Genomic DNA, 26,158 nt, shown 5'->3' with positions numbered 1-26,158 from the left:
GATGGTGAGAGAATGGGTGGGTTGGCAAATAAGTGAGGGGGTTGGTGAGTGAGCTGATGGGTTGGTGAGTGAATAGGTGGGTTGGTGAGTAAGTGGGTGGGCTGGTAAGTGAGCGGGTGGGTGGGTTAATGAGTGAGGGGGTGGGAGGGTTAGTGAGTGAGTGAGTGGGTTGGTGAATGAGGGGGTGGGATGATGAGAGAGTGGGTGGGTTGGCAAATAAGTGGGTGGGTTGTTGAGTGAGTGGGTAGGTTGGTGAGTGAGTGAGTGGGCTGGTGAGTGAGTGAGTGGGTTGGTGAGTGAGTGGGTGGGCTGGTGAGTGAGTGGGTGGGCTGGTGAGTGAGGGGGTGGGCTGGTGAGTGAGGGGGTGGGTTGGTGAGTGAGGGGGTGGGCTGGTGAGTGAATGGGTGGGTTGGTGAGTAAGTTGGTGGGTTGGTGAGAGAGTGGGTGGGTGGATGAGTGAGGGGTGGGTTGGTGAGTGAGGGGGTGGGTTGGTAAGTGAATGGGTGGGTTGGTGAGTAAGTTGGTGGGTTGGTGAGTGAATGGGTGGGTGGATGAGTGAGTGGGTGGGTTGGTGACTGAGTGGGTGTGTGGATGAGTGAGTGGGTGGGTTAGTGAGTGAGTGGGTGGGTGGATGAGTGAGGGGGTGGGTTAGTGAGTGAGTGGGTGGGTGGATGAGTGAGGGGGTGGGTTGATGATTGAGTGGCTGGGTGGGTTGATGAGTGAGGGGGTGGGTGGGTTAGTGAGTGAGTGAGTGGGTTGGTGAGTGAATGGGTGGTTTGGTGAGTAAGTTGGTGGGTTGGTGAGTGAGTGGGTGGGTGGATGAGTGAGGAGTGGGTTGGTGAGTGAGGGGGTGGGTTGGTGAGTGAATGGGTGGGTTGGTCTGTAAGTCCGTGGGTTGGTGAGTGAGTGGGTGGGTGGATGAGTGAGTGGGTAGGTTGGTGAGTGAGGGGGTGGGTTGATGATTGAGTGGCTGGGTGGGTTGATGAGTGAGGCGGTGGGTGGGTTAGTGAGTGAGTGAGTGGGTTGGTGAGTGAGTGAGTGGGATGGTGAGTGAGTGAGTGGGATGGTGAGAGAATGGGTGGGTTGGCAAATAAGTGAGTGGGTTGGTGAGTGAGCTGATGGGTTGGTGAGTGAATAGGTGGGTTGGTGAGTAAGTGGGTGGGCTGGTAAGTGAGCGGGTGGGTGGGTTAATGAGTGAGGGGGTGGGTGGGTTAGTGAGTGAGTGAGTGGGTTGGTGAATGAGGGGGTGGGATGATGAGAGAGTGGGTGGGTTGGCAAATAAGTGGGTGGGTTGTTGAGTGAGTGGGTAGGTTGGTGAGTGAGTGAGTGGGCTGATGAGTGAGTGAGTGGGTTGGTGAGTGAGTGGGTGGGCTGGTGAGTGAGTGGGTGGGCTGGTGAGTGAGGGGGTGGGCTGGTGAGTGAGTGAGTGGGTTGGTGACTGAGTGGGTGGGCTGGTGAGTGAGTGGATGGGCTGGTGAGTGAGGGGGTGGGCTGGTGAGTGAGGGGGTGGGCTGGTGAGTGAGTGGGTAGGTTGGTGAGTGAGTGAGTGGGTTGGTGAGTGAGTGGATGGGTTGACGTGTGAGTAGGTGGGTTGGTGAGTGAGTGGGTGGGCTGGTGAGTGAGTGGGTTGGTGAGTGAGTGGGTGGGCTGGTGAGTGAGTAGATGGGTTGGTGAGTGAGTAGGTGGGCTGGTGAGGGGTGGGTTGGTGAGTAAGGGGGTGGGTTGATGTGTGAGTGGGTGGGTTGGTGAGTGAGTGAGTGGGTTGGTGAGTGAGCGGGTGGGCTGGTGAGTGAGTGGGTGGGTTGGTGAGTGAGTGAGTGGGCTGGTGAGTGAGTGAGTGGGTTGGTGAGTGAGTGGGTGGGCTGGTGAGTGAGTGAGTGGGCTGGTGAGTGAGTGGGTGGGCTGGTGAGTGAGGGGGTGGGCTGGTGAGTGAGGGGGTGGGCTGGTGAGTGAGTGGGTAGGTTGGTGAGTGAGTGAGTGGGTTGGTGAGTGAGTGGATGGGTTGACGTGTGAGTAGGTGGGTTGGTGAGTGAGTGGGTGGGCTGGTGAGTGAGTGGGTTGGTGAGTGAGTGGGTGGGCTGGTGAGTGAGTAGATGGGTTGGTGAGTGAGTAGGTGGGCTGGTGAGGGGTGGGTTGGTGAGTAAGGGGGTGGGTTGATGTGTGAGTGGGTGGGTTGGTGAGTGAGTGAGTGGGTTGGTGAGTGAGTGGGTGGGCTGGTGAGTGAGTGGGTGGGCTGGTGAGTGAGTGAGTGGGTTGGTGAGTGAGTGGGTGGGCTGGTGAGTGAATGGGTGGGCTGGTGAGTGAGTGAGTGGGTTGGTGAGTGAGTGGATGGGTTGACGTGTGAGTAGGTGGGTTGGTGAGTGAGTGGATGGGTTGACGTGTGAGTGGGTGGGTTGGTGAGTGAGTGAGTGGGTTGGTGAGTGAGTGGGTGGGCTGGTGAGTGAGTGGGTGGGCTGGTGAGTGAGTGAGTGGGTTGGTGAGTGAGTGGGTGGGCTGGTGAGTGAGTGGGTGGGCTGGTGAGTGAGTGAGTGGGTTGGTGAGTGAGTAGGTGGGTTGGTGAGTGAGTAGGTGGGTTGGTGAGTGAGTGGGTGGGCTGGTGAGTGAGGGGGTGGGCTGGTGAGTGAGTGGGTGGGCTGGTGAGTGGGGGGTGGGCTGGTGAGTGAGTGGGTGGGCTGGTGAGTGAGTGAGTGGGCTGGTGAGTGAGTGGATGGGTTGACGTGTGAGTAGGTGGGTTGGTGAGTGAGTGGGTGGGCTGGTGAGGGGTGGGCTGGTGAGTGAGTGGATGGGTTGGTGAGTGAGTAGGTGGGCTGGTGAGTGAGTGGATGGGTTGGTGAGTGAGTGGGTGGGTTGGTGAGGGGTGGGCTGGTGAGTGAGTGGGTGGGTTGGTGAGTGAGTGAGTGCGTTGGTGAGTGAGTGAGTGGGTTGCTGAGTGAGTGGGTGGGTTGGTGAGTGAGTGAGTGGGTTGCTGAGTGAGTGGGTGGGCTGGTGAGTGAGTGAGTGAGTTGGTGAGTGAGTGGGTGGGCTGGTGAGTGAGGGGGTGGGCTGGTGAGTGAGTGAGTGCGTTGGTGAGTGAGTCGGTGGGCTGGTGAGTGAGTGGGTGGGCTGGTGAGTGAGTGGGTGGGTTGGTGAGTGAGTGGGTGGGTTGGTGAGTGAGTGGGTGGTCTGGTGAGTGAGTGGGTGGGCTGGTGAGTGAGTGGGTGGGCTGGTGAGTGAGTGGGTGGGTTGGTGAGTGAGTGGATGGGTTGACGTGTGAGTCGGTGGGTTGGTGAGTGAGTGGGTGGGTTGGTGAGTGAGTGGGTGGTCTGGTGAGTGAGTGGGTGGGTTGGTGAGTGAGTGAGTGGGTTGGTGAGTGAGTGGGTGGGTTGGTGAGTGAGTGGGTGGGTTGGTGAGTGAGTGGGTGGGTTGGTGAGTGAGTGGGTGGGTTGGTGAGTGAGTGGGTGGGTTGGTGAGTGAGTGGGTGGGCTGGTGAGTGAGTGGGTGGGTTGGTGAGTGAGTGGATGGGTTGACGTGTGAGTCGGTGGGTTGGTGAGTGAGTGGGTGGGTTGGTGAGTGAGTGGGTGGGTTGGTGAGTGAGTGGGTGGGTTGGTGAGTGGGTGGGCTGGTGAGTGAGTGGGTGGGTTGGTGAGTGAGTGGGTGGGTTGGTGAGTGAGTGGGTGGGCTGGTGAGTGAGTGAGTGGGTTGGTGAGTGAGTGGGTGGGTTGGTGAGTGAGGGGGTGGGCGGGTGAGTGAGTGAGTGGGTTGGTGAGTGAGTGGGTGGGCTGGTGAGTGAGTGGGTGGGTTGGTGAGTGAGTGGGTGGGTTGGTGAGTGAGTGGGTGGGTTGGTGAGTGAGTGGGTTGGTGAGTGAGTGAGTGGGTTGGTGAGTGAGTGGGCTGGTGAGTGAGTGGGTGGGTTGGTGAGTGAGTGGGTGGGTTGGTGAGTGAGTGGGCTGGTGAGTGAGTGGGTGGGTTGGTGAGTGAGTGGGTGGGCTGGTGAGTGAGTGGGTGGGTTGGTGAGTGAGGGGGTGGGTTGGTGAGTGAGTGGGTGGGTTGGTGAGTGAGTGGGTGGGTTGGTGAGTGAGTGGGTGGGTTGGTGAGTGAGTGGGTGGGTTGGTGAGTGAGTGGGTGGGTTGGTGAGTGAGGGGGTGGGCTGGTGAGTGAGTGAGTGGGTTGGTGAGTGAGTGGGTGGGCTGGTGAGTGAGTGGGTGGGTTGGTGAGTGAGTGGGTGGGTTGGTGAGTGAGTGGGTGGGCTGGTGAGTGAGTGGGTGGGCTGGTGAGTGAGTGGGTGGGCTGGTGAGTGAGTGAGTGGGTTGGTGAGTGAGTAGGTGGGCTGGTGAGTGAGTGGGTGGGCTGGTGAGTGAGTGAGTGGGTTGGTGAGTGAGTAGGTGGGCTGGTGAGTGAGTAGGTGGGCTGGGGTGTGAGTGGGTGGGCTGCTGAGTGAGTGGATGGGCTGGTGAGTGAGTGAGTGGGTTGGTGAGTGAGTGGGTGGGTTGGTGAGTGAGGGGGTGGGCTGCTGAGTGAGGGGGTGGGTTGGTGAGTGAGTGGGTGGGTTGGTGAGTGAGTGAGTGGGTTGGTGAGTGAGTGGATGGGTTGACGTGTGAGTGGGTGGGTTGGTGAGTGAGTGGGTTGGTGAGTGAGTGGCTGGGCTGGTGAGTGAGTGAGTGGGCTGGTGAGTGAGTGAGTGGGTTGGTGAGGGGTGGGTTGGTGAGTGAGTGAGTTGGTTGGTGAGTGAGTGAGTGGGTTGGTGAGTGAGTGAGTGGGTTGGTGAGTGAGTGGGTGGGTTGGTTAGTGAGTGGGTTGGTGAGTGAGTGGGTGGGCTGGTGAGTGAGTGGGTGGGCTGGTGAGTGAGTTGGTGGGTTGGTGAGTGAGTGGGTGGGTTGGCGAGTGAGTGGGTGGGTTGGTGAGTGAGTGGGTTGGTGAGTGAGTGGGTGGGCTGGTGAGTGAGTGAGTGGGCTGGTGAGTGAGTGAGTGGGTTGGTGAGGGGTGGGTTGGTGAGTGAGTGAGTGGGTTGGTGAGTGAGTGGGTGGGTTGGTGAGTGAGTGAGTGGGTTGGTGAGTGAGTGGGTGGGTTGGTGAGTGAGTGGGTTGGTGAGTGAGTGGGTGGGCTGGTGAGTGAGTGGGTGGGCTGGTGAGTGAGTTGGTGGGTTGCTGAGTGAGTGGGTGGGTTGGTGAGGGGTGGGTTGGTGAGTGAGTGGGTGGGCTGGTGAGTGAGTGAGTGGGTTGGTGAGTGAGTGGGTGGGTTGGTGAGTGAGTAGATGGGCTGGTGAGTGAGTGAGTGGGTTGGTGAGTGAGTGGGTGGGTTGGTGAGTGAGTGGGTGGGTTGGTGAGTGAGTGGGTGGGCTGGTGAGTGAGTGGGTGGGCTGGTGAGTGAGTCGGTGGGTTGGTGAGGGGTGGGTTGGTGAGTGAGTGGGTGGGCTGGTGAGTGAGTGGGTGGGCTGGTGAGTGAGTGGGTGGGCTGGTGAGTGAGTGAGTGGGTTGGTGAGTGAGTAGGTGGGCTGGTGAGTGAGTGGGTGGGTTGGTGAGTGAGTAGGTGGGCTGGTGAGTGAGTGGGTGGGCTGGTGAGTGAGTAGGTGGGCTGGTAGTGAGTGGGTGGGCTGCTGAGTGAGTGGTTGGGCTGGTGAGTGAGTGAGTGGGTTGGTGAGTGAGTGGGTGGGTTGGTGAGTGAGGGGGTGGGCTGGTGAGTGAGGGGGTGGGTTGGTGAGTGAGTGGGTGGGTTGGTGAGTGAGTGAGTGGATTGGTGAGTGAGTGGATGGGTTGACGTGTGAGTGGGTGGGTTGGTGTGTGGGTGGGTTGGTGAGTGAGTGGGTGGGTTGGTGAGTGAGTGGGTGGGTTGGTGAGTGAGTGGGTGGGTTGGTGAGTGAGTGGGTGGGTTGGTGAGTGAGTGGGTGGGTTGGTGAGTGAGTGGGTGGGTTGGTGAGTGATTGGGTTGGTGAGTGAGTGGGTGGGCTGGTGAGTGAGTGAGTGGGCTGGTGAGTGAGTGAGTGGGTTGGTGAGGGGTGGGTTGGTGAGTGAGTAGGTGGGCTGGTGAGTGAGTGGGTGGGTTGGTGAGTGAGTGGGTGGGTTGGTGAGGGGTGGGTTGGTGAGTGAGTGGGTGGGCTGGTGAGTGAGTGAGTGGGTTGGTGAGTGAGTGGGTGGGCTGGTGAGTGAGTGGGTGGGTTGGTGAGTGAGTGGGTGGGTTGGTGAGTGAGTAGATGGGCTGGTGAGTGAGTGAGTGGGTTGGTGAGTGAGTGGGTGGGTTGGTGAGTGAGTGGGTGGGTTGATGAGTGAGTGGGTGGGCTGGTGAGTGAGTGGGTGGGCTGGTGAGTGAGTGGGTGGGTTGGTGACGGGTGGGTTGGTGAGTGAGTGGGTGGGCTGGTGAGTGAGTGAGTGGGTTGGTGAGTGAGTGGGTGGGTTGGTGAGTGAGTGGGTGGGCTGGTGAGTGAGTGGGTGGGCTGGTGAGTGAGTGAGTGGGTTGGTGAGTGAGTAGATGGGTTGGTGAGTGAGTGAGTGGGTTGGTGAGTGAGTGGGTGGGCTGGTGAGTGAGTGGGTGGGCTGGTGAGTGAGTGAGTGGGTTGGTGAGTGAGTGGGTGGGCTGGTGAGTGAGTGGGTGGGCTGGTGAGTGAGTGAGTGGGTTGGTGAGTGAGTAGATGGGTTGGTGAGTGAGTGAGTGGGTTGGTGAGTGAGTGGATGGGTTGACGTGTGAGTCGGTGGGTTGGTGAGTGAGTGGGTGGGCTGGTGAGTGAGTGGGTGGGCTGGTGAGTGAGTGGGTGGGCTGGTGAGTGAGTGAGTGGGTTGGTGAGTGAGTGGATGGGTTGACGTGTGAGTAGGTGGGCTGGTGAGTGAGTAGGTGGGCTGGTGAGTGAGTGGGTGGGCTGGTGAGTGAGTGGGTGGGCTGGTGAGTAAGTGGGTGGGCTTGTGAGTGAGTGGGTGGGCTGGTGAGTGAGTGGGTGGGTTGGTGAGTGAGTGGATGAGTTGACGTGTGAGTCGGTGGGTTGGTGAGTGAGTGGGTGGGTTGGTGAGTGAGTGAGTGGGTTGGTGAGTGAGTGGGTGGGTTGGTGAGTGAGGGGGTGGGTTGGTGAGTGAGTGGGTGGGTTGACGTGTGAGTCGGTGGGTTGGTGAGTGAGTGGGTGGGTTGGTGAGTGAGTGAGTGGGCTGGTGAGTGAGTGAGTGGGCTGGTGAGTGAGTGGGTGGGCTGGTGAGTGAGTGGGTGGGCTGGTGAGTGAGTGGGTGTGCTGGTGAGTGAGTGGGTGGGCTGGTGAGTGAGTGGGTGAGCTGGTGAGTGAGTGGGTGGGCTGGTGAGTGAGTGGGTGGGCTGGTGAGTGAGTAGGTGGGTTGGTGAGTAAGTTGGTGGGTTGGTGAGTGAGTGGGTGGGCTGGTGAGTGAGTGGGTGGGCTGGTGAGTGAGTGGGTGGGCTGGTGAGTGAGGGGGTGGGTTGGTGACTGAGTGGGTGGGTTGGTGAGTGAGTGGATGGGTTGACGTGTGAGTCGGTGGGTTGGTGAGTGAGTGGGTGGGCTGGTGAGTGAGTGGGTGAGCTGGTGAGTGAGTGGGTGGGCTGGTGAGTGAGTGGGTGGGCTGGTGAGTGAGTAGGTGGGTTGGTGAGTAAGTTGGTGGGTTGGTGAGTGAGTGGGTGATCTGGTGAGTGAGTGGGTGGGCTGGTGAGTGAGTGGGTGGGCTGGTGAGTGAGGGGGTGGGTTGGTGACTGAGTGGGTGGGTTGGTGAGTGAGTGGATGGGTTGACGTGTGAGTCGGTGGGTTGGTGAGTGAGTGGGTGGGCTGGTGAGTGAGTGGGTGGGCTGGTGAATGAGTGGGTGAGTTCGTGAGTGAGTGGGTGGGTTGGTGAGTAAGTTGGTGGGTTGGTGAGTGAGTGGGTGGGCTGGTGAGTGAGTGGGTGGGCTGGTGAGTGAGTGGGTGTGCTGGTGAGTGAGTGGATGGGTTGACGTGTGAGTCGGTGGGTTGGTGAGTGAATGGGTGGGCTGGTGAGTGAGTGGGCGGGCTGGTGAGTGAGTGGGTGGGCTGGTGAGTGAGTGGGTGGGCTGGTGAGTGAGTGAGTGGGCTGGTGAGTGAGTGGGTGGGCTGGTGAGTGAGTGGGTGGGCTGGTGAGTGAGTGGGTGGGCTGGGGAGTGAGTGGGTTGGTGAGTGAGTGGATGGGTTGGTGAGTGAGTGGGTGGGCTGGTGAGTGAGTGGGTGGGTTGGTGAGTGAGTGAGTGGGTTGGTGAGTGAGTGAGTGGGTGGGTTGGTGAGTGAGTGAGTGGGTTGGTGAGTGAGTGGATGGGTTGGTGAGTGAGTGAGTGGGTTGGTGAGTGAGTGAGTGGGTTGGTGAGTGAGTGAGTGGGTTGGTGAGTGAGTGGATGGGTTGGTGAGTGGGTGGGTTGGTGAGTGAGTGAGTGGGCTGGTGAGTGGGTGGGTTGGTGAGTGAGTGAGTGGGTTGGTGAGTGAGTGAGTGGGTTGGTGAGTGAGTGAGTGGGTTGGTGAGTGAGTGAGTGGGTTGGTGAGTGAGTGATTGGGTTGGTGAGTGAGTGGATGGGTTGGTGAGTGAGTGGGTGGGCTGGTGAGTGAGTGGGTGGGCTGGTGAGTGAGTCGGTGGGTTGGTGAGTGAGTGGGTGGGTTGGTGAGTGAGTGAGTGGGTTGGTGAGTGAGTGGGTGGGCTGGTGAGTGAGTGGGTTGGTGAGTGAGTGAGTGGGTTGGTGAGTGAGTGGATGGGTTGGTGAGTGGGTGGGTTGGTGAGTGAGTGGGTGGGCTGGTGAGTGGGTGGGTTGGTGAGTGAGTGAGTGGGTTGGTGAGTGAGTGAGTGGGTTGGTGAGTGAGTGAGTGGGTTGGTGAGTGAGTGAGTGGGTTGGTGAGTGAGTGGGTGGGTTGGTGAGTGAGTGGGTGGGTTGGTGAGTGAGTGGGTGGGCTGGTGAGTGAGTGGGTGGGCTGTTGAGTGAGTGGGTGGGTTGGTGAGTGAGTGGGTGGGTTGGTGAGTGAGTGGGTGGGCTGGTGAGTGAGTGGGTGGGCTGTTGAGTGATTCGGTGGGTTGGTGAGTGAGTGGGTGGGTTGGTGAGTTAGTGGGTGGGCTGGTGAGTGAGTGGGTTGGTGAGTGAGTGGGTGGGCTGGTGAGTGAGTGGGTGGGTTGGTGAGTAAGGGGGTGGGCTGGTGAGTGAGTGGGTGGTTTGGTGAGTGAGTGGGTGGGCTGGTGAGTGAGTGAGTGGGTTTGTGAGTGAGTGGGTGGGTTGGTGAGTGAGTGAGTGGGTTGGTGAGTGAGTGGGTGGGTTGGTGAGTGAGTGAGTGGGTTGGTGAGTGAGTGGGTGGGTTGGTGAGTGAGTGGGTGGGCTGGTGAGTGAGGGGGTGGGCTGGTGAGTGAGGGGGTTGGTGAGTGAGTGGGTGGATTGGTGAGTGAGTGGGTGGGTTGGTGAGTGAGTGGGTGGGCTGGTGAGTGAGTAAGTGGGCTGGTGATTGGGTGGGCTGGTGAGTGAGTGGGTGGGTTGGTGAGTGAGTGGGTTGGTGAGTGAGTGAGTGGGTTGGTGAGTGAGTGGGTGGGTTGGTGAGTGAGGGGGTGGGCTGGTGAGTGAGTGGGTGGGTTGGTGAGTGAGTCGGTGGGTTGGTGAGTGAGTGGGTGGGTTGGTGAGTGAGTGGGTGGGTTGGTGAGTGAGGGGGTGTGTTGGTGAGTGAGTGGGTGGGTTGGTGAGTGAGGGGGTGGGCTGGTGAGTGAGTGGATGGGTTGGTGAGTGAGGGGGTGTGTTGGTGAGTGAGTGGGTGGGTTGTTGAGTGAGTGGGTGGGTTGGTGAGTGAGTGGGTGGGTTGGTGAGTGAGTGGGTGGGCTGGTGAGTGAGTGGGTGGGTTGGTGAGTGAGTGGGTGGGTTGGTGAGTGAGTGGGTGGGTTAGTGAGTGAGTGGGTGGGCTGGTGAGTGAGTGAGTGGGTTGGTGAGTGAGTGGGTGGGTTGGTGAGTGAGTGGGTGGGCTGGTGAGTGAGTGGATGGGTTGACGTGTGAGTAGGTGGATTGGTGAGTGAGGGGGTGGGCTGGTGAGTGAGCGGGTGGGCTGGTGAGTGAGTGGGTGGGTTGGTGAGTGAGGGGGTGGGCTGGTGAGTGAGTGGGTGGGCTGGTGAGTGAGTGGGTGGGCTGGTGAGTGAGTGGGTGGGTTGGTGAGTGAGTGGGTGGGTTGACGTGTGAGTGGGTGGGCTGGTGAGTGAGTGGGTGGGCTGGTGAGTGAGTGAGTGGGCTGGTGAGTGAGTGAGTGGGCTGGTGAGTGAGTGGGTGGGTTAGTGAGTGAGTGGGTGGGCTGGTGAGTGAGTGGGTGGGTTGGTGAGTGAGTGGGTGGGCTGGTGAGTGAGTGGGCTAGTGAGTGAGTGAGTGGGCTGGTGAGTGAGTGGGTGGGTTGGTGAGTGAGTGGGTGGGCTGGTGAGTGAATGGGTAGGTTGACGTGTGAGTGGGTGGGCTGGTGAGTGAGTGGGCTGTTGAGAGAGTGGGTGGGTTGGTGAGTGAGTGGGTGGGCTGGTGAGTGAGTGGGTGGGCTGGTGAGTGAGTGGGTGGGCTGGTGAGTGAGTGGGTGGGTTGGTGAGTGAGTGGGTGGGCTGCTGAGTGAGCGGGTGGGTTGGTGAGTGAGTGGGTGGGCTGGTGAGTGAGTGGGTGGGTTGGTGAGTGAGTGGGTGGGTTGACGTGTGAGTGGGTGGGTTGGTGAGTGAGTGGGCTGGGGAGTGAGTGAGTGGGTGGGCTGGTGAGTGAGTGAGTGGGCTGGTGAGTGAGTGGGTGGGCTGCTGAGTGAGTGGGTGGGCTGGTGAGTGAGTGGGTGGGCTGGTGAGTGAGTGGGTGGGTTGGTGAGTGAGGGTGTGGGCTGGTGAGTGAGTGGGCGGGTTGGTGAGTGAGTGAGTGGGTTGGTGAGTGAGTGGGTGGGTTGGTGAGTGAGTGGGTGGGCTGGTGAGTGAGTGGGTGGGCTGGTGAGTGAGTGGGTGGGCTGGTGAGTGAGTGGGTGGGCTGGTGAGTGAGTGGGTGGGCTGGTGAGTGAGTGGGTGGGCTGTTGAGTGAGTGGGTGGGCTGGTGAGTGAGTGGGTGGGTTGGTGAGTGAGTGGGTGGGCTGCTGAGTGAGTGGGTGGGATGGTGAGGGGTGGGCTGGTGAGTGAGTGGGTTGCTGAGTGAGTGGGTGGGCTGGTGAGTGAGTGGATGGGTTGGTGAGTGAGTGGGCTGGTGAGTGAGTGAGTGGGCTGGTGAGTGAGTGAGTGGGTTGGTGAGTGAGTGAGTGGGTTGGTGAGTGAGTGAGTGGGTTGGTGAGTGAGTGAGTGGGTTGGTGAGTGAGTGAGTGGGTTGGTGAGTGAGTGAGTGGGTTGGTGAGTGAGTGGGTGGGCTGGTGAGTGAGTGGGTGGGCTGGTGAGTGAGGGGGTGGGCTGGTGAGTGAGTTGGTGGGTTGGTGAGTGAGGGTGTGGGCTGGTGAGTGAATGGGTGGGTTGGTGAGTGAGTGAGTGGGTTGGTGAGTGAGTGGGTGGGCTGGTGAGTGAGTGGATGGGTTGGTGAGTGAGTGGGTGGGCTGGTGAGTGAGTGAGTGGGTTGGTGAGTGAGTGGGTGGGTTGGTGAGTGAGTGGGTGGGTTGGTGAGTGAGTGGGTGGGTTGGTGAGTGAGTGGGTGGGTTGGTGAGTGAGTGGGTGGGCTGGTGAGTGAGTGGCTGGGTTGGTGAGTGAGTCGGTGGGTTGGTGAGTGAGTGGGTGGGTTGGTGAGTGAGTGGGTGGGCTGGTGTGTGAGTGGGTGGGTTGGTGAGTGAGTGGATGGGTTGGTGAGTGAGTGGGTGGGTTGGTGAGTGAGTGGGTGGGTTGGTGAGTGAGTGGGTGGGTTGGTGAGTGAGGGGGTGGGTTGGTGAGTGAGTGGGTGGGTTGGTGAGTGAGTGGGTGGGTTGGTGAGTGAGTGGGTGGGCTGGTGAGTGAGTGGGTGGGTTGGTGAGTGAGTCGGTGGGTTGGTGAGTGAGTGGGTGGGTTGGTGAGTGAGTGGGTGGGTTGGTGAGTGAGGGGGTGTGTTGGTGAGTGAGTGGGTGGGTTGGTGAGTGAGTGGGTGGGTTGGTGAGTGAGTGGGTGGGCTGGTGAGTGAGTGGATGGGTTGGTGAGTGAGGGGGTGTGTTGGTGAGTGAGTGGGTGGGTTGGTGAGTGAGTGGGTGGGTTGGTGAGTGAGTGGGTGGGTTGGTGAGTGAGTGGGTGGGCTGGTGAGTGAGTGGGTGGGTTGGTGAGTGTGTGGGTGGGTTGGTGAGTGAGTGGGTGGGCTGGTGAGTGAGTGAGTGGGTTGGTGAGTGAGTGGGTGGGTTGGTGAGTGAGTGGGTGGGCTGGTGAGTGAGTGGATGGGTTGACGTGTGAGTAGGTGGATTGGTGAGTGAGGGGGTGGGCTGGTGAGTGAGCGGGTGGGCTGGTGAGTGAGTGGGTGGGTTGGTGAGTGAGGGGGTGGGCTGGTGAGTGAGTGGGTGGGCTGGTGAGTGAGTGGGTGGGCTGGTGAGTGAGTGGGTGGGTTGGTGAGTGAGTGGGTGGGTTGACGTGTGAGTGGGTGGGCTGGTGAGTGGGTGGGTTGGTGAGTGAGTGGGTGGGTTGACGTGTGAGTGGGTGGGCTGGTGAGTGAGTGGGCTGGTGAGTGAGTGAGTGGGCTGGTGAGTGAGTGGGTGGGTTGGTGAGTGAGTGGGTGGGCTGGTGAGTGAATGGGTAGGTTGACGTGTGAGTGGGTGGGCTGGTGAGTGAGTGGGCTGTTGAGAGAGTGGGTGGGTTGGTGAGTGAGTGGGTGGGCTGGTGAGTGAGTGGGTGGGCTGGTGAGTGAGTGGGTGGGCTGGTGAGTGAGTGGGTGGGTTGGTGAGTGAGTGGGTGGGCTGCTGAGTGAGCGGGTGGGTTGGTGAGGGGTGGGCTGGTGAGTGAGTGAGTGGGTTGGTGAGTGAGTGGGTGGGTTGACGTGTGAGTGGGTGGGCTGGTGAGTGAGTGGGTGGGCTGGTGAGTGAGTGGGTGGGCTGGTGAGTGAGTGGGTGGGCTGGTGAGTGAGTGGGTGGGCTGGTGAGTGAGTGGGTGGGCTGGTGAGTGAGTGGGTGGGCTGGTGAGTGAGTGGGTGGGCTGGTGAGTGAGTGGGTGGGCTGGTGAGTGAGTCGGTGGGCTGGTGAGTGAGTGGGTGGGCTGGTGAGTGAGTGGGTGGGTTGGTGAGTGAGGGTGTGGGCTGGTGAGTGAGTGGGTGGGTTGGTGAGTGAGTGAGTGGGTTGGTGAGTGAGTGGGTGGGTTGGTGAGTGAGTGAGTGGGTTGACGTGTGAGTGGGTGGGTTGGTGAGTGAGTGGGTGGGCTGGTGAGTGAGTGGGTGGGCTGGTGAGTGAGTGGGTGGGCTGGTGAGTGAGTGGGTGGGCTGGTGAGTGAGTGGGTGGGCTGGTGAGTGAGTGGGTGGGCTGGTGAGTGAGTGGGTGGGTTGGTGAGTGAGTGGGTGGGCTGCTGAGTGAGTGGGTGGGTTGGTGAGGGGTGGGCTGGTGAGTGAGTGGGTTGCTGAGTGAGTGGGTGGGCTGGTGAGTGAGTGGATGGGTTGATGAGTGAGTGGGCTGGTGAGTGAGTGAGTGGGTTGGTGAGTGAGTGAGTGGGTTGGTGAGTGAGTGAGTGGGTTGGTGAGTGAGTGAGTGGGTTGGTGAGTGAGTGAGTGGGTTGGTGAGTGAGTGAGTGGGTTGGTGAGTGAGTGGGTGCGCTGGTGAGTGAGTGGGTGGGCTGGTGAGTGTGTGGGTGGGTTGGTGAGTGAGGGGGTGGGCTGGTGAGTGAGTGGGTGGGTTGGTGAGTGAGGGTGTGGGCTGGTGAGTGAATGGGTGGGTTGGTGAGTGAGTGGGTGGGTTGGTGAGTGAGTGGGTGGGTTGGTGAGTGAGTGGGTGGGTTGGTGAGGGGTGGGTTGGTGAGTGAGTGGGTGGGCTGGTGAGTGAGGGGGTGGGCTGGTGAGTGAGTGGGTGGGTTGGTGAGTGAGGGTGTGGGCTGGTGAGTGAATGGGTGGGTTGGTGAGTGAGTGGGTGGGTTGGTGAGTGAGTGGGTGGGTTGGTGAGTGAGTGGGTGGGTTGGTGAGTGAGTGAGTGGGTTGGTGAGTGAGTGGGTGGGTTGGTGAGTGAGTGAGTGGGTTGACGTGTGAGTGGGTGGGTTGGTGAGTGAGTGGGTGGGCTGGTGAGTGAGTGGGTGGGCTGGTGAGTGAGTGGGTGGGCTGGTGAGTGAGTGGGTGGGCTGGTGAGTGAGTGGGTGGGCTGGTGAGTGAGTGGGTGGGCTGGTGAGTGAGTGGGTGGGTTGGTGAGTGAGTGGGTGGGCTGCTGAGTGAGCGGGTGGGTTGGTGAGGGGTGGGCTGGTGAGTGAGTGGGTTGCTGAGTGAGTGGGTGGGCTGGTGAGTGAGTGGGTGGGCTGGTGAGTGAGTGGGTGGGCTGGTGAGTGAGTGGGTGGGTTGGTGAGTGAGTGGGTGGGCTGCTGAGTGAGCGGGTGGGTTGGTGAGTGAGTGGGCTGGTGAGTGAGTGAGTGGGTTGGTGAGTGAGTGAGTGGGTTGGTGAGTGAGTGAGTGGGTTGGTGAGTGAGTGAGTGGGTTGGTGAGTGAGTGAGTGGGTTGGTGAGTGAGTGAGTGGGTTGGTGAGTGAGTGGGTGGGTTGGTGAGTGAGTGGGTGGGCTGGTGAGGGGTGGGCTGGTGAGTGAGTGGGTTGGTGAGTGAGTGGGTGGGCTGGTGAGTGAGTGGATGGGTTGGTGAGTGAGTGGGCTGGGGAGTGAGTGAGTGGGTGGGCTGGTGAGTGAGTGGGTGGGCTGGTGAGTGAGTGAGTGGGTTGGTGAGTGAGTGAGTGGGTTGGTGAGTGAGTGAGTGGGTTGGTGAGTGAGTGAGTGGGTTGGTGAGTGAGTGGGTGGGTTGGTGAGTGAGTGGGTGGGCTGGTGAGGGGTGGGCTGGTGAGTGAGTGGGCTGGTGAGTGAGTGGGTGGGCTGGTGAGTGAGTGGGTGGGCTGGTGAGTGAGTGAGTGGGTTGGTGAGTGAGGGGGTGGGCTGGTGAGTGAGTGGGTGGGCTGGTGAGTGAGTGGGTGGGCTGGTGAGTGAGTGGGTGGGCTGCTGAGTGAGCAGGTGGGTTGTTGTGTAGCTGGGTGAATGGAGGTTGGTAAGTGGGTGTGTGGGTTGGTAAGCTGGTGGGCGGATTGGTGAATGAGTGCAGGAGTGGCTGGGAGAGGGTAGATTTAGGGGCAATTGTTTTGAGGTAATTGGATAGACTGGTGGGTGGTAGTTGGATCAGGTTGGGGAAGAAGGGGTTGGTGTTAGCCTGGTTGGGTTGGGGATGTTGTTGGATTTGGGCTTTAATAAGGTGTCAGTTGTTGGGATGGTTTGAGTTACACTGTTAATCATTGATTTACACAATTTAAGCAGTGTAATATTTCTCGTGAAGGATTTTGGTAAGGAGCATGTATCTAGCCAAGCTTCAACCTGCGATCAATGTTAGACACATTCATCTGGTGTGTGGGAAAGCGCAAATTAGCCCATCAGATGTTTAAACGTTCCAGGCAATTACAGCTCTTTTTCACGCTAGGGAATTACTCAAAGTCCAGTGCTCAACAGCAACTTAAATATAGTGCATCACTGTGTCTAATATTGGAGGATCTGGCCCATTATAAAATAAAGGATGCAATCCTAAAGGAGGTGCAGGGGCAGAATGATCTGAGGGTGTGTGTGCACAAATTGTTGAAAGTGGCAGGGTAGGATGAGTGAGCAGTTAATAAAGCATACATGGCTGCTCCTTATAACGAGAGTCATGGGATACAAAAGCAAGGAAACTGTGCTCAACGTTGATAAAACACTGGTTGAGCCTCAACTGGAATATCGTGTCCAATTCTGGGCAGCTGCCTTTAAGAAGGGTTTGAAGGAACTAGAGAAGGTGCTGAAAAGATTTACAAGAATGGCTCCAGTAGATAAGGGATTCCAGTTGCATAGATTGGGGAAGCTGGGGATGTTCCACTTGGAGAAGAGAGAGTTAAGAGGAGATTTGACAGAGGTGCCCAAAATCATAAGGGAACCGAGTTAAATAGGGTAAACCTGTTCTCAATGTCTGAAGGGTGGAGAACTAAAGGGCACAGGTTTAAGATGATTGGCAAAATAACCAAAAGTGACATGAGGAAAAATATTTTAACTCAGCGAGCGGTTAGGATTTGGAACGCACTGCCTGAGAGTGTGGTGGAGGCAGATTCAATCGTGGTTTTCAAAAGGGAATTGGATAACTATCTGAATGGAAATTATTTGAGGGGTACATGTGTAGTAAGGCTACACGGCACAGGAGCACTGTTGCTTTAGAGTGCCAGGTCCCAGGTTCGATACTCGGCTCAGGTCACTGTCTGTGCGGAGTCTGCACCTTCTCTCCGTGTCTGTGTGGGTTTCCTCCGAGTGCTCCAGTTACCTCCCACAAGTCCTGAAAGGTGTGCTGTTAAATAATTTGGACATTCTGAATTCTCCCTTTGTGTACCCGAACAGGCACTGGAATGTGGCGACTAGGGGCTTTTCACAGTAACTTCATTGCAGTGTTAATGTAAGCCTAATTGTGACAATAAAGATTATTATTTTAAAAAGGCAGCAGAGTGGGTTGCTCATGCCCCATTGACGCATTCTGATATAGGCCCCACTGTAGCATTCTGATACACCCCTCACTGTAACACCCTGATATAGCCCTCACTGTAACACTCTGATACACCCCTCACTGTAACACTCTGATACACCCCTCACTGTAACACTCTGATACACCCCTCACTGTAATACTCTGATATAGGCCCCACTGTAGCATTCTGATACACCCCTCACTGTAACACTCTGATACACCCCTCACTGTAACACTCTGATACACTCCTCACTGTAACACTCTGATATAGGCCCCACTGTAGCATTCTGATACACCCCTCACTGTAACACTCTGATACACCCCTCACTGTAACACTCTGATACACCCTTCACTGTAATACTCTGATATAGGCCCCACTGTAGCATTCTGATACACCCCTCACTGTAACACTCTGATACATCCCTCACTGTAACACTCTGATACACCCCTCACTGTAACACTCTGATACACCCCTCACTGTAATACTCTGATATAGGCCCCACTGTAGCATTCTGATACACCCCTCACTGTAACACTCTGATACACCCCTCACTGTAACACTCTGATACACTCCTCACTGTAACACTCTGATATAGGCCCCACTGTAACACTCTGATACACCCCTCACTGTAACACTCTGATACACCCTTCACTGTAACACCCTGATACACCCCTCACTGTAACACTCTGATACACCCCTCACTGTAACACTCTTGATATAGGCCCCACTGTAGCATTCTGATACACCCCACACTGTAACACTCTGATATAGGCCCCACTGTAGCATTCTGATACACCCCTCACTGTCCCACTCTGATATAGGCCCCACTGTAGCATTCTGATACACCCCTCACTGTAGCATTCTGATACACCCCTCACGTAACACTCTGATACACCCCTCACTGTAACACTCTGATACACCCCTCACTGTAACACTCTGATACACCCCTCACTGTAACACTCTGATATACACCCCTCACTGTAACACTTTGATATACACCCCTCACTGTAGCATTCTGATACACCCCTCACTGTAACACTCTGATACACCCCTCACTATAACACTCTGATGCACCCCTCACTGTAACACTCTGATACACCCCTCACTATAACACTCTGATACACCCCTCACTGTAACACTCTGATACACCCCTCACTGTAACACTCTGATATACACCCCTCACTGTAACACTTTGATATACACCCCTCACTGTAGCATTCTGATACACCCCTCACTGTAACACTCTGATACACCCCTCACTATAACACTCTGATGCACCCCTCACTGTAACACTCTGATACACCCCTCACCATAACACTCTGATATAGGCCCCACTGTAGCATTCTGATACACCCCTCACTGTAGCATTCTGATACACCCCTCACTGTAACACTTTGATATAGGCCCCACATTGCATTCTGATACACCCCTCACTGTAACACTCTGATATAGGCCCCACTGTAGCATTCTGATACACCCCTCACTGTAACACTCTGATATAGGCCCCACTGTAACACTCTGATACACCACTCACTGTAACACTCTGATACACCCCTTACTGTAACACTCTGATACACCCCTCACTGTAATACTCTGATACACCCCTCACTGTAACACTCTGATACACCCCTCACTGTAACACTCTGGTATAGGCCCCACTGTAGCATTCTGATACACCCCTCACTGTAACACTCTGATATAGGCCCCACTGTAACACTCTGATACACCCCTCACTGTAACACTCTGATACACCCCTCACTGTAACACTCTGATACACCCCTCACTGTAACACTCTGATACACCCCTCACTGTAACACTCTGATACACGCCTCACTGTAGCACTCTGATACACCCCTCACTGTAACACTCTGATACACCCCTCACTGTAACACTCTGACATAGGCCCCACTGTAGCATTCTGATACACTCATCACTGTAACACTCTGATACACCCCTCACTGTAACACTCTGATACACCCCTCACTGTAACACTCTGATATAGGCCCCACTGTTTCATTCTGATACACCCCTCACTGTAACACTCTGATATAGGCCCCACTGTAGCATTCTGATACACCCCTCACTGTAACACTCTGATATAGGCCCCACTGTAGCATTCTGATACACCCCTCACTGTAACACTCTGATATAGGCCCCACTGTGGCATTCTGATACACCCCTCACTGTAACACTCCAATATACTTCTCACGGTAACACTCCAATATACCCCTCACTGTAACACTCCAATACACTTCTCACGGTAACACTCCAATATACCCCTCACTGTAACACTCCAATATACTTCTCACTGTAACACTCTGATATACCCCTTACTGTAACACTCTGATATATGCCCCACTGTAACATTCTGATATGCCCTCACTGTAACACTCCAATATACTTCTCACTGTAACACTCCAATATACCCCTCACTGAAACTCTCCAATACACTTCTCACTGTAACACTCCGATATACCCCTCACTGTAACACACTGGTATAGGCTTCACTGTAACATTCTAATGTACCCCTCTCTTTAACACTCTGATATACCCCTCTCTGTAACATTCTGATGTACCCTTTACTGTAACACCCCGATATACAGCTCACTGTAACGCTCCAATGTACGCCTGATTGTAACATTATGATGTACCTCCACTGTAACATTCTGCTATACCCTTCAGTGTAACACTGATATTCTGCTCACTCTAACATTCTAATAAACTACTCACTGTCACATTCCAATGTACATTACACCCCTTTCTATAACACTCTGATAATCGCCCTCATAGCAATATTGTGATATTTCCTGCACATCTGACCCAATGAACCATTCTTCAGTGTGTTCTGATGAAGAGTCTATGGGCTCAAAGCATTAACTCTGTTTCTCTCTCGGTAGATGCTGGCCAGACTTTTTTTCAGGGTCCCCGGCTCTTGTTACAGTGTGTGGGTTCTTGTTGGTTCCAGGCTACTCACCCTTGCTTCCTTTTTCTACACAGGCTCCAATGGGAGAGTAGGTGTCATCGCGGCCGGGGCTCTGGTTTTGTTCCTTCTGCTCCTGCTCCTGCTGTTCCTGTGTTGTTATTGTCTCTGTCACAAGAAGAATCTGCAGAATGAGTGAGTATTCCTCAACACAGGGTTAGAATCTCAACCAACCATGCTTCGAACAACTGAAAGCTCTCAACTAATTGCAAAGAACATTTCTCAAAATTACGTTAGAAATGCAATGGATCAGTTAACTTTGGCCTATTACCTTTATTCTGGGGTTAGAATTCAGTGCGGACGAAAGAGATGGATGTCATCTTCATCTGTCCTCTCAGATGGTGAGGTGAGAAATCACTTCAGGCTGTCTGTTTTAGTTTATTGCAATGAAAGTGAACTGTCCTTTCTCACAGGGCTCCAGGGTTACTCACTCTGAAACTCACTCAGGAACGTGGAATGGCGACTGAGTGATATCATATCGTATTGGTTTCAAACGTACTTGTAAATAAGAGTGTGTTAAGTAGTTAACCAACTACTCCCTGCAGGTGTAACTGGGTTAACGTACACAGCACTGTCTCTTGTGAACGTAAACAGATTGACTGAATCAGTGCTGTCACTTGTGGGTGCAACCGGGCTAACCTATTCAGCACAGCCCCCTGTGGACATGGCTAATGGGGAATTTAACTCATTCAGCATTGTCCTGTTCAGGTGTGGACAGGTAAATCTGTCCCTAACTGTTCTATATTGGCATGAGTGGATTAACAGATTTGCTGACCTATGGCTCAACTCAATCAGGTTTATACCCTGAAAGATTGAAGCTTAATGCATCGCACACCGTCAGTACCACCCCTTATATATCTGAGTAGGTTAACACACTCAATACTATTTCTTGTGGGTGTGGGTGGTTAACTTGCTCAGCACTGTGTCTTTTGTCTGCGACTGGGTTAAATCACTCAGCACAGTGCCCTCTGTGTGGGAGTGAGTAAATTCACTCAACAAAGTGCCCTCTGTGTGGGAGTGGGTTAACTCACTCACTGCTGTTTGCTGTGTGGGAGTGGCTTAACTCATTCAACACAGTGCTTTCTGTGTGGCTGTGGCTTAACTCACTCACTGCTGTTCGCTGCTTATTCCTGCCTGGCGCAAAAGTAAAACGGGATAGGTGGCCAACCATGGCTATACAAGGGAAATTAGAGATAGTACTAGATCCAAGGAAGAGCGTACAAATTGGCCAAGAAAAGCGCCAGACCTGAGGATTGGGTGCAGTTTAATATTCAGCAAAGGAAGACCAAGGGATTGAGAGTATGAGAGTAAGCTTGAGGCGAACATAAAAACTGACTGTAAACATTTCTATAAGCAGGTGAAGAGAAAAGTATTGGTGAAGAGATCCCTTACAATCATAAATTGGGGAATTTATAATCATAGACTACCTACAGTGCAGAAGAAGGACATTTGGCCCATCGAGTCTGCACCGACTCTCTGAAAGAGCACTCTACCTAAGCCCACTCCCCCAACCAATCCCCATAACCTGGTAACTCCATGTAATTTTGGACACTAAGGGGCAATTTAACAAGGTCAATCCACCTAACCTGCACATCTTTGCACTGTGGGAGGAAACCGGAGCACCCGGAGGAAGCTCACACAGACACTGGGATAACGTGCAAACATTTCACAGACAGTCCCCCATGACTGGAATCGAACCCGAGTCCCTGGTGCTGTGAGGCAGCAGTGCTAACCACTCTGCCACTGTGCCGGCCTTTTCTTGACCAATTTGTATAATGGGGAACAAAGAAATGGCTGACCAACTAAATTAATACTTTGTTTTTGTCTTCACAAAGACGGACATAAATAATATACCACAAATGTTGGCGAACATAAGGATTACTGTGAGGGAGGAGCTCAAGAAGATCAGTATTAATAATGAAATGGTGTTGGGGGAATAGATGGGGTTGAAGGTCGATAAATCCCCAGACCTCATAATCTATATCCCAGAGCACTTAAGGAAGTGGCTCAAGAAATAGTGGATGCATTGGTGGTCATCTTCCAAGATTCAATAGACTCTGGATCCCGAAAGGGCTACAGATCACAAACCCACTCAAGTCGGGGGTTACCCCATCTCTGGATCTGTAAAGATTTAATCACCTGCTAATGCTCGCATTCCAAGCATTGTCTGGCATCCTTGAATCTGTCTATATATATGTTTCTGGAACAGACCTCTTCATTCACCTGAGGAAGGAGCAGCGCTCTGAAAGCTAGTGACATCGAAACAAAGATTTTATAGTAGAGCACTTGGAAAACAATGGCAGGATCGGACAGAGTCAGCACGGAAACCAGAAAAGGAAGTCATGCTTGACAAATCTACTGGAATTCTTCGAAGCTGTAACTAATAGAGTTAATGGTTTATTTGGATTTTCAGAAGGCTTCGACAAATTGCGCATAAGAGGTTAGCTTGTCAAGTTCAAGCACATGGGATTGGGGTAGTGTATTGAGATGGATAGAGCTCTGGTTGGTAGACAGGAAACAAAGAATAGGAATAAAGGGTCTTTTTCCAAATGGCAGGAAGTGACTCGTGGTGTACCGCAGGAATCGGTGCTGCGACCCCAGCTATTCACAATATATATTTATGATTTAGCTGAGGGAACGAAATGTAATATCTCCAAATTTCTATATCACACAAATCTGGGTGGGAAGGTGAGCTGTGAGGAGAATACAGAGATCCTGCAACATGATTTGGACAAGGTAAGTGAGTGGGCAAATGAATGTCAGATTCAGTATGCTTTGGATAAATGTGAGGTTATCTACTTTTCTAGCAAAAACAGGAAGTCAGATAATTATCCGAATGGCCATAAATTAGGAGAAGGGAATATGCAATGAGACCCGAGTGTCCTCATACACCAGTCAGTGAAGGTAAGCATGCAGGTGCACCAGGCAGTAAAGAAGGCAAATGGTATGTTGACCTTCATAGCGAGATGATTCGAGCACAGGAGAAGGGATGTCTTGTGGAAACTATACAGAGCCTTGGTGAGGCCACACCTGGAATATTGTGTGCACTTTACGTCTCCTTATCTGAGGAAGGATGTTCTTGCTATCGGGGGAGTGCGGAGAAGGTTTGCCAGACTGATTCTTGTGATTGCAGGATTGACGCATTAGGAGAGATAGAGTCAGTTAGGATTATATTTGCTGGAGTGTAGAAGAATGAGGTGGTACCTCATAGAAACCTTTAAAATTCTAACAGGACAAGACAGGATAGTTGCAGGATGTTCCTGATAATGGGGAGTCCCGAACCAGGATCACAGTCTGAGGATATGGGGTAAACCATTTAGGGTGAGGAGCAATTTATTCACCTAGAGAATGGTCGGCCTGTGAATTCGCTACCACAGAAAGCTGTTGAGGCCAAAACACATTGGGCGGGATTCTCCATCCCGCCAGCCCCATTTTCTGTCACGGCACGCCTCCGCCAGCAGCGGGATTTTCCAGTCCCGCAGTTGGCCAAAGGGTTTTCCATTGTGGCTACCTCCATGCCGCCTGGAGGGTGTGCTGCTGGAAAGATCAGGCTATTGAATTGGATGATTAGCCATGATCATAATGAATGCTGGAGCAGGCTCGACGAGAGGAATGGCCTCCTCCTGCTCTTATTTTCATGTTTCTATGTCTATGATTCTATGAGTGGGTTAACTCACTCAGCACAACACCCTCTGCGTGGGAATGGCTTAACCCACTCGAGTCTCTGCCCTCTGTGTGGGAGTGGGATAACTCACTCAACACAGTGCCTTGTGTGTGAGAGTGGGTTAACTAACTCAACACAGTGCCCTGTGTGTGGAAGTTGTTTAACTCACTCAGCAGAGTGCCCTCCTTGAGGGAGTGGATTAACCCACTCAGCAGAGTGCCCTCTGTGGTGGAGTGGGTTAACTCACTCAACACCCTGCCCTCTGTATGGGAGTGGGTTAACTCACTGAGCAGAGTGCCCGTTGTGAGGGTGTGGGTTAAGTCACTCAGCAGAGTGCCTTCTGTAAGGGAGTGGGTTAACTCACTCAACACCCCAGCCTTCATAGGGGAGTGGGTTAACTCACTCAACACATTGCCCTCGATGTGGGAGTGGGTTAACTCACTCAACACTCTGCCCTCTGTGAGGGAGTGGGTTGATTCACCCAACAGTCTATTCTCTGTAAGGGAGTGTGTTAACTTATTCAATACTCTGAGTGAGTAAATCCACTCTCTCACAGGGGGCAAAGTTTGAAACAATATGATAGGAAGATTTTACATTCACTGTTAAAGGTGGGAAACCTGTGTGTTTTATCTGCCGTGCTCCACACATTCCTTGCAAAGCTACAAATGCCACCATGAAGTGAATCACAAAAATATCATCCCAAGTCACAATTGTGAAAAACTAGGTTAAGACCTTGCCTCAGTAGTCAGCAGATTCTACTTTGAGTAAGGAAGCTGCCTTATCGATTGAACTTGGTTTTGTTATGTCATGGAACGTTTCTCATGCTAAGTGTCCACTCTCTAATGGAGAATCTGGAAGTAAGAATATTGCTGAAGTCGTTGCAATTTTAGCTCCAAAAAATACAAACCTTCAGTGACTGATAGCAAATATTCTAATTCAGTGTCACACTAGGAAGGGATGTATTTCCCAGATCAGTGCTGATGTTAAGGATTATAAACTGGAAGAATGCAAAGATAAATTGCAAGGACTGTGGCCCAGGTTTGATGGCTTGCAGAAGCTGAGACCCCACTTCACTTTTCTTGTAAACCCATTCATGATTGATGTGATCAACAATGGCTTCTGATTCTCAAACCCTGACAGACACATCTACATTGAACTGTTGGAATTACAGGAGGATAGGGTTTAATGATAATGCATGAATCCAAATCTACAATAGAGCTCTGGAAGCAAGTGCTCGAAGTGAAGTATGCTCAGGTCAAGGAGACAGCTGTGTGACCTTTTTCAATTTTCGGTGCAACATGCTGCCGTGAATCACTGTACTCTGATGTTGTCCCTGAAATTGAAACATTGTGTAGCCCTTCCAAATCAACAACTGGCAGAACTCCTTCATACCATCTTGACAACACATCAGCCAGATTTTCAAAGACTTGTATCCAGGGTGGAGACTCACAAGACCTCTACCTCCAGCAGTGATTAGCCCTGACAACTAGTAGGATCGAAGTTAAGGCAATAATAATAATGTGCCTGTTATGTTTATCTGTGTCTAATGGCTCTTGAAAGTCTGAGGTGACTCTCAGTCTGAGGTGACTCTCAGAGTCAGAAAGTTTGGCCGCCGCTGCAAAAGCCCTCCACCCCCGCCCAATCACATTCATGGCAGACTTTCAAACCCTGGGACTGAGCACGAAAGCCACAATGGTTCTTCCAGTCCTGTACTATCCAATGCCATCATGTAAATCAATCAAACCTATCCCATAAAATTAACTGCCTTCATGTTGATCTGATGTAAAGTCCTCCTCCCTTAGCTCCTCACCATGTATCTCAGAGTGGAATTTTATTTAAAAACGTTGAAGTTGTTAAGGGCATGCTGAGTTCAAATCCTATAAGAGAGACCTTAAATAACTACCCTCATCTGTGTTTGTAATTTGTATAGTATGAGGAGAGGTTGAACTCCAGAAAATGATATCATCGACTTTGTGATTATTTTAATAAAGTAAATGTTCATTAAGAAATAGAAAGAAAACCCAATAAAGTTAACTGGATGCGCACTTAACTAATACAATGGCTTTACACAGTACCACTACCTTAAACAGTTCCAGACAATCTTAACTTAATTACCATTCAGAGCTAACTCTCTCCAATCTGTTCCTCAACACCTTATAGATTTTAAGATCTATAAACATCCAGTAACTTTTGCCCCACAGGGCTTTTACGTCTTTTGGGGTTGCTTCTGTGGTAAACCAGCAGCTTGCTTTTCAAATCAGGCTTGCTTCACACACACTTTTCTGGGAGGTAAACAGCTATTCCTGTTGTTGACTGAGATCTAACTTTCAGTATCTCCTTCAATGCGTTTTTTCCTTTTGATCTCTCCCTTTACTGATCTAATTTATTAAGAACCACACTCCACCAGCCTCAATTACCTTCATCTCTCTATTTTGGCTTTTAGAGTTTAAAAGAACAGCAAATTCCCTTCATCCACCTACCCTATGATGCCTTTACTTCCCACCTTCTTTTGAATCCTTAACAACCTATTCAAGTCCAGCTATGTTCATAGAATTATCATAGAATTACAGTGCAGAAGCAGGCCATTCAGCCCATCGAGTCTGCACCGGCTCTTGGAAAGAGCACCCTACCCAAGGTCCACACTTCCACCCTATCCCCATAACCCAGTAACCCCACCCAACATGAAGGGCAATTTTGGACTCAAAGGGCAATTTAGCTTGGCCAATCCACCTAAACTGCACATCTTTGGACAGTGGGAGGAAACCGGAGCACCCAGAGGAAACCATCGCACACACGGGGAGAACGTGCAGACTCCGCACAGACAGTGACCCAAGCTGGGAATCGAACCTGGGATCCTAGAGCTGTAAAGCAATTGTGCTAACCACAATGCTGCCGTGCTGCCCACTATATCCATTGTTACTAAATTACCTTTGGTAAACATCTGTTACAGTATTTCTAGACTCATTTATATATCAAATTGCCTAGTTCCATTCACACAGTCACTCTGTCCCTGTCTTAATTA

At 53.7% G+C, this 26,158-nt stretch overlaps 1 protein-coding gene across 1 annotated transcript in view; it reads left to right on the top strand.

The window, feature by feature from the left end:
• The window catches only part of scarf2 (scavenger receptor class F, member 2), a 187,139-nt gene that overhangs the window by 137,089 nt on the left and 23,892 nt on the right, over positions 1-26,158 (top strand). The window contains exon 8 of the mRNA XM_072489813.1: positions 19,490-19,607. Coding sequence (XP_072345914.1) covers positions 19,490-19,607 — 118 coding nt within the window. The remainder of the gene's footprint in view (positions 1-19,489; positions 19,608-26,158) is intronic.

The sequence above is a fragment of the Scyliorhinus torazame genome, chromosome 1, assembly GCF_047496885.1.
Source record: "Scyliorhinus torazame isolate Kashiwa2021f chromosome 1, sScyTor2.1, whole genome shotgun sequence".
NCBI lineage: Eukaryota > Metazoa > Chordata > Chondrichthyes > Carcharhiniformes > Scyliorhinidae > Scyliorhinus > Scyliorhinus torazame.
This window is presented reverse-complemented; position numbering and strand designations above follow the sequence as displayed.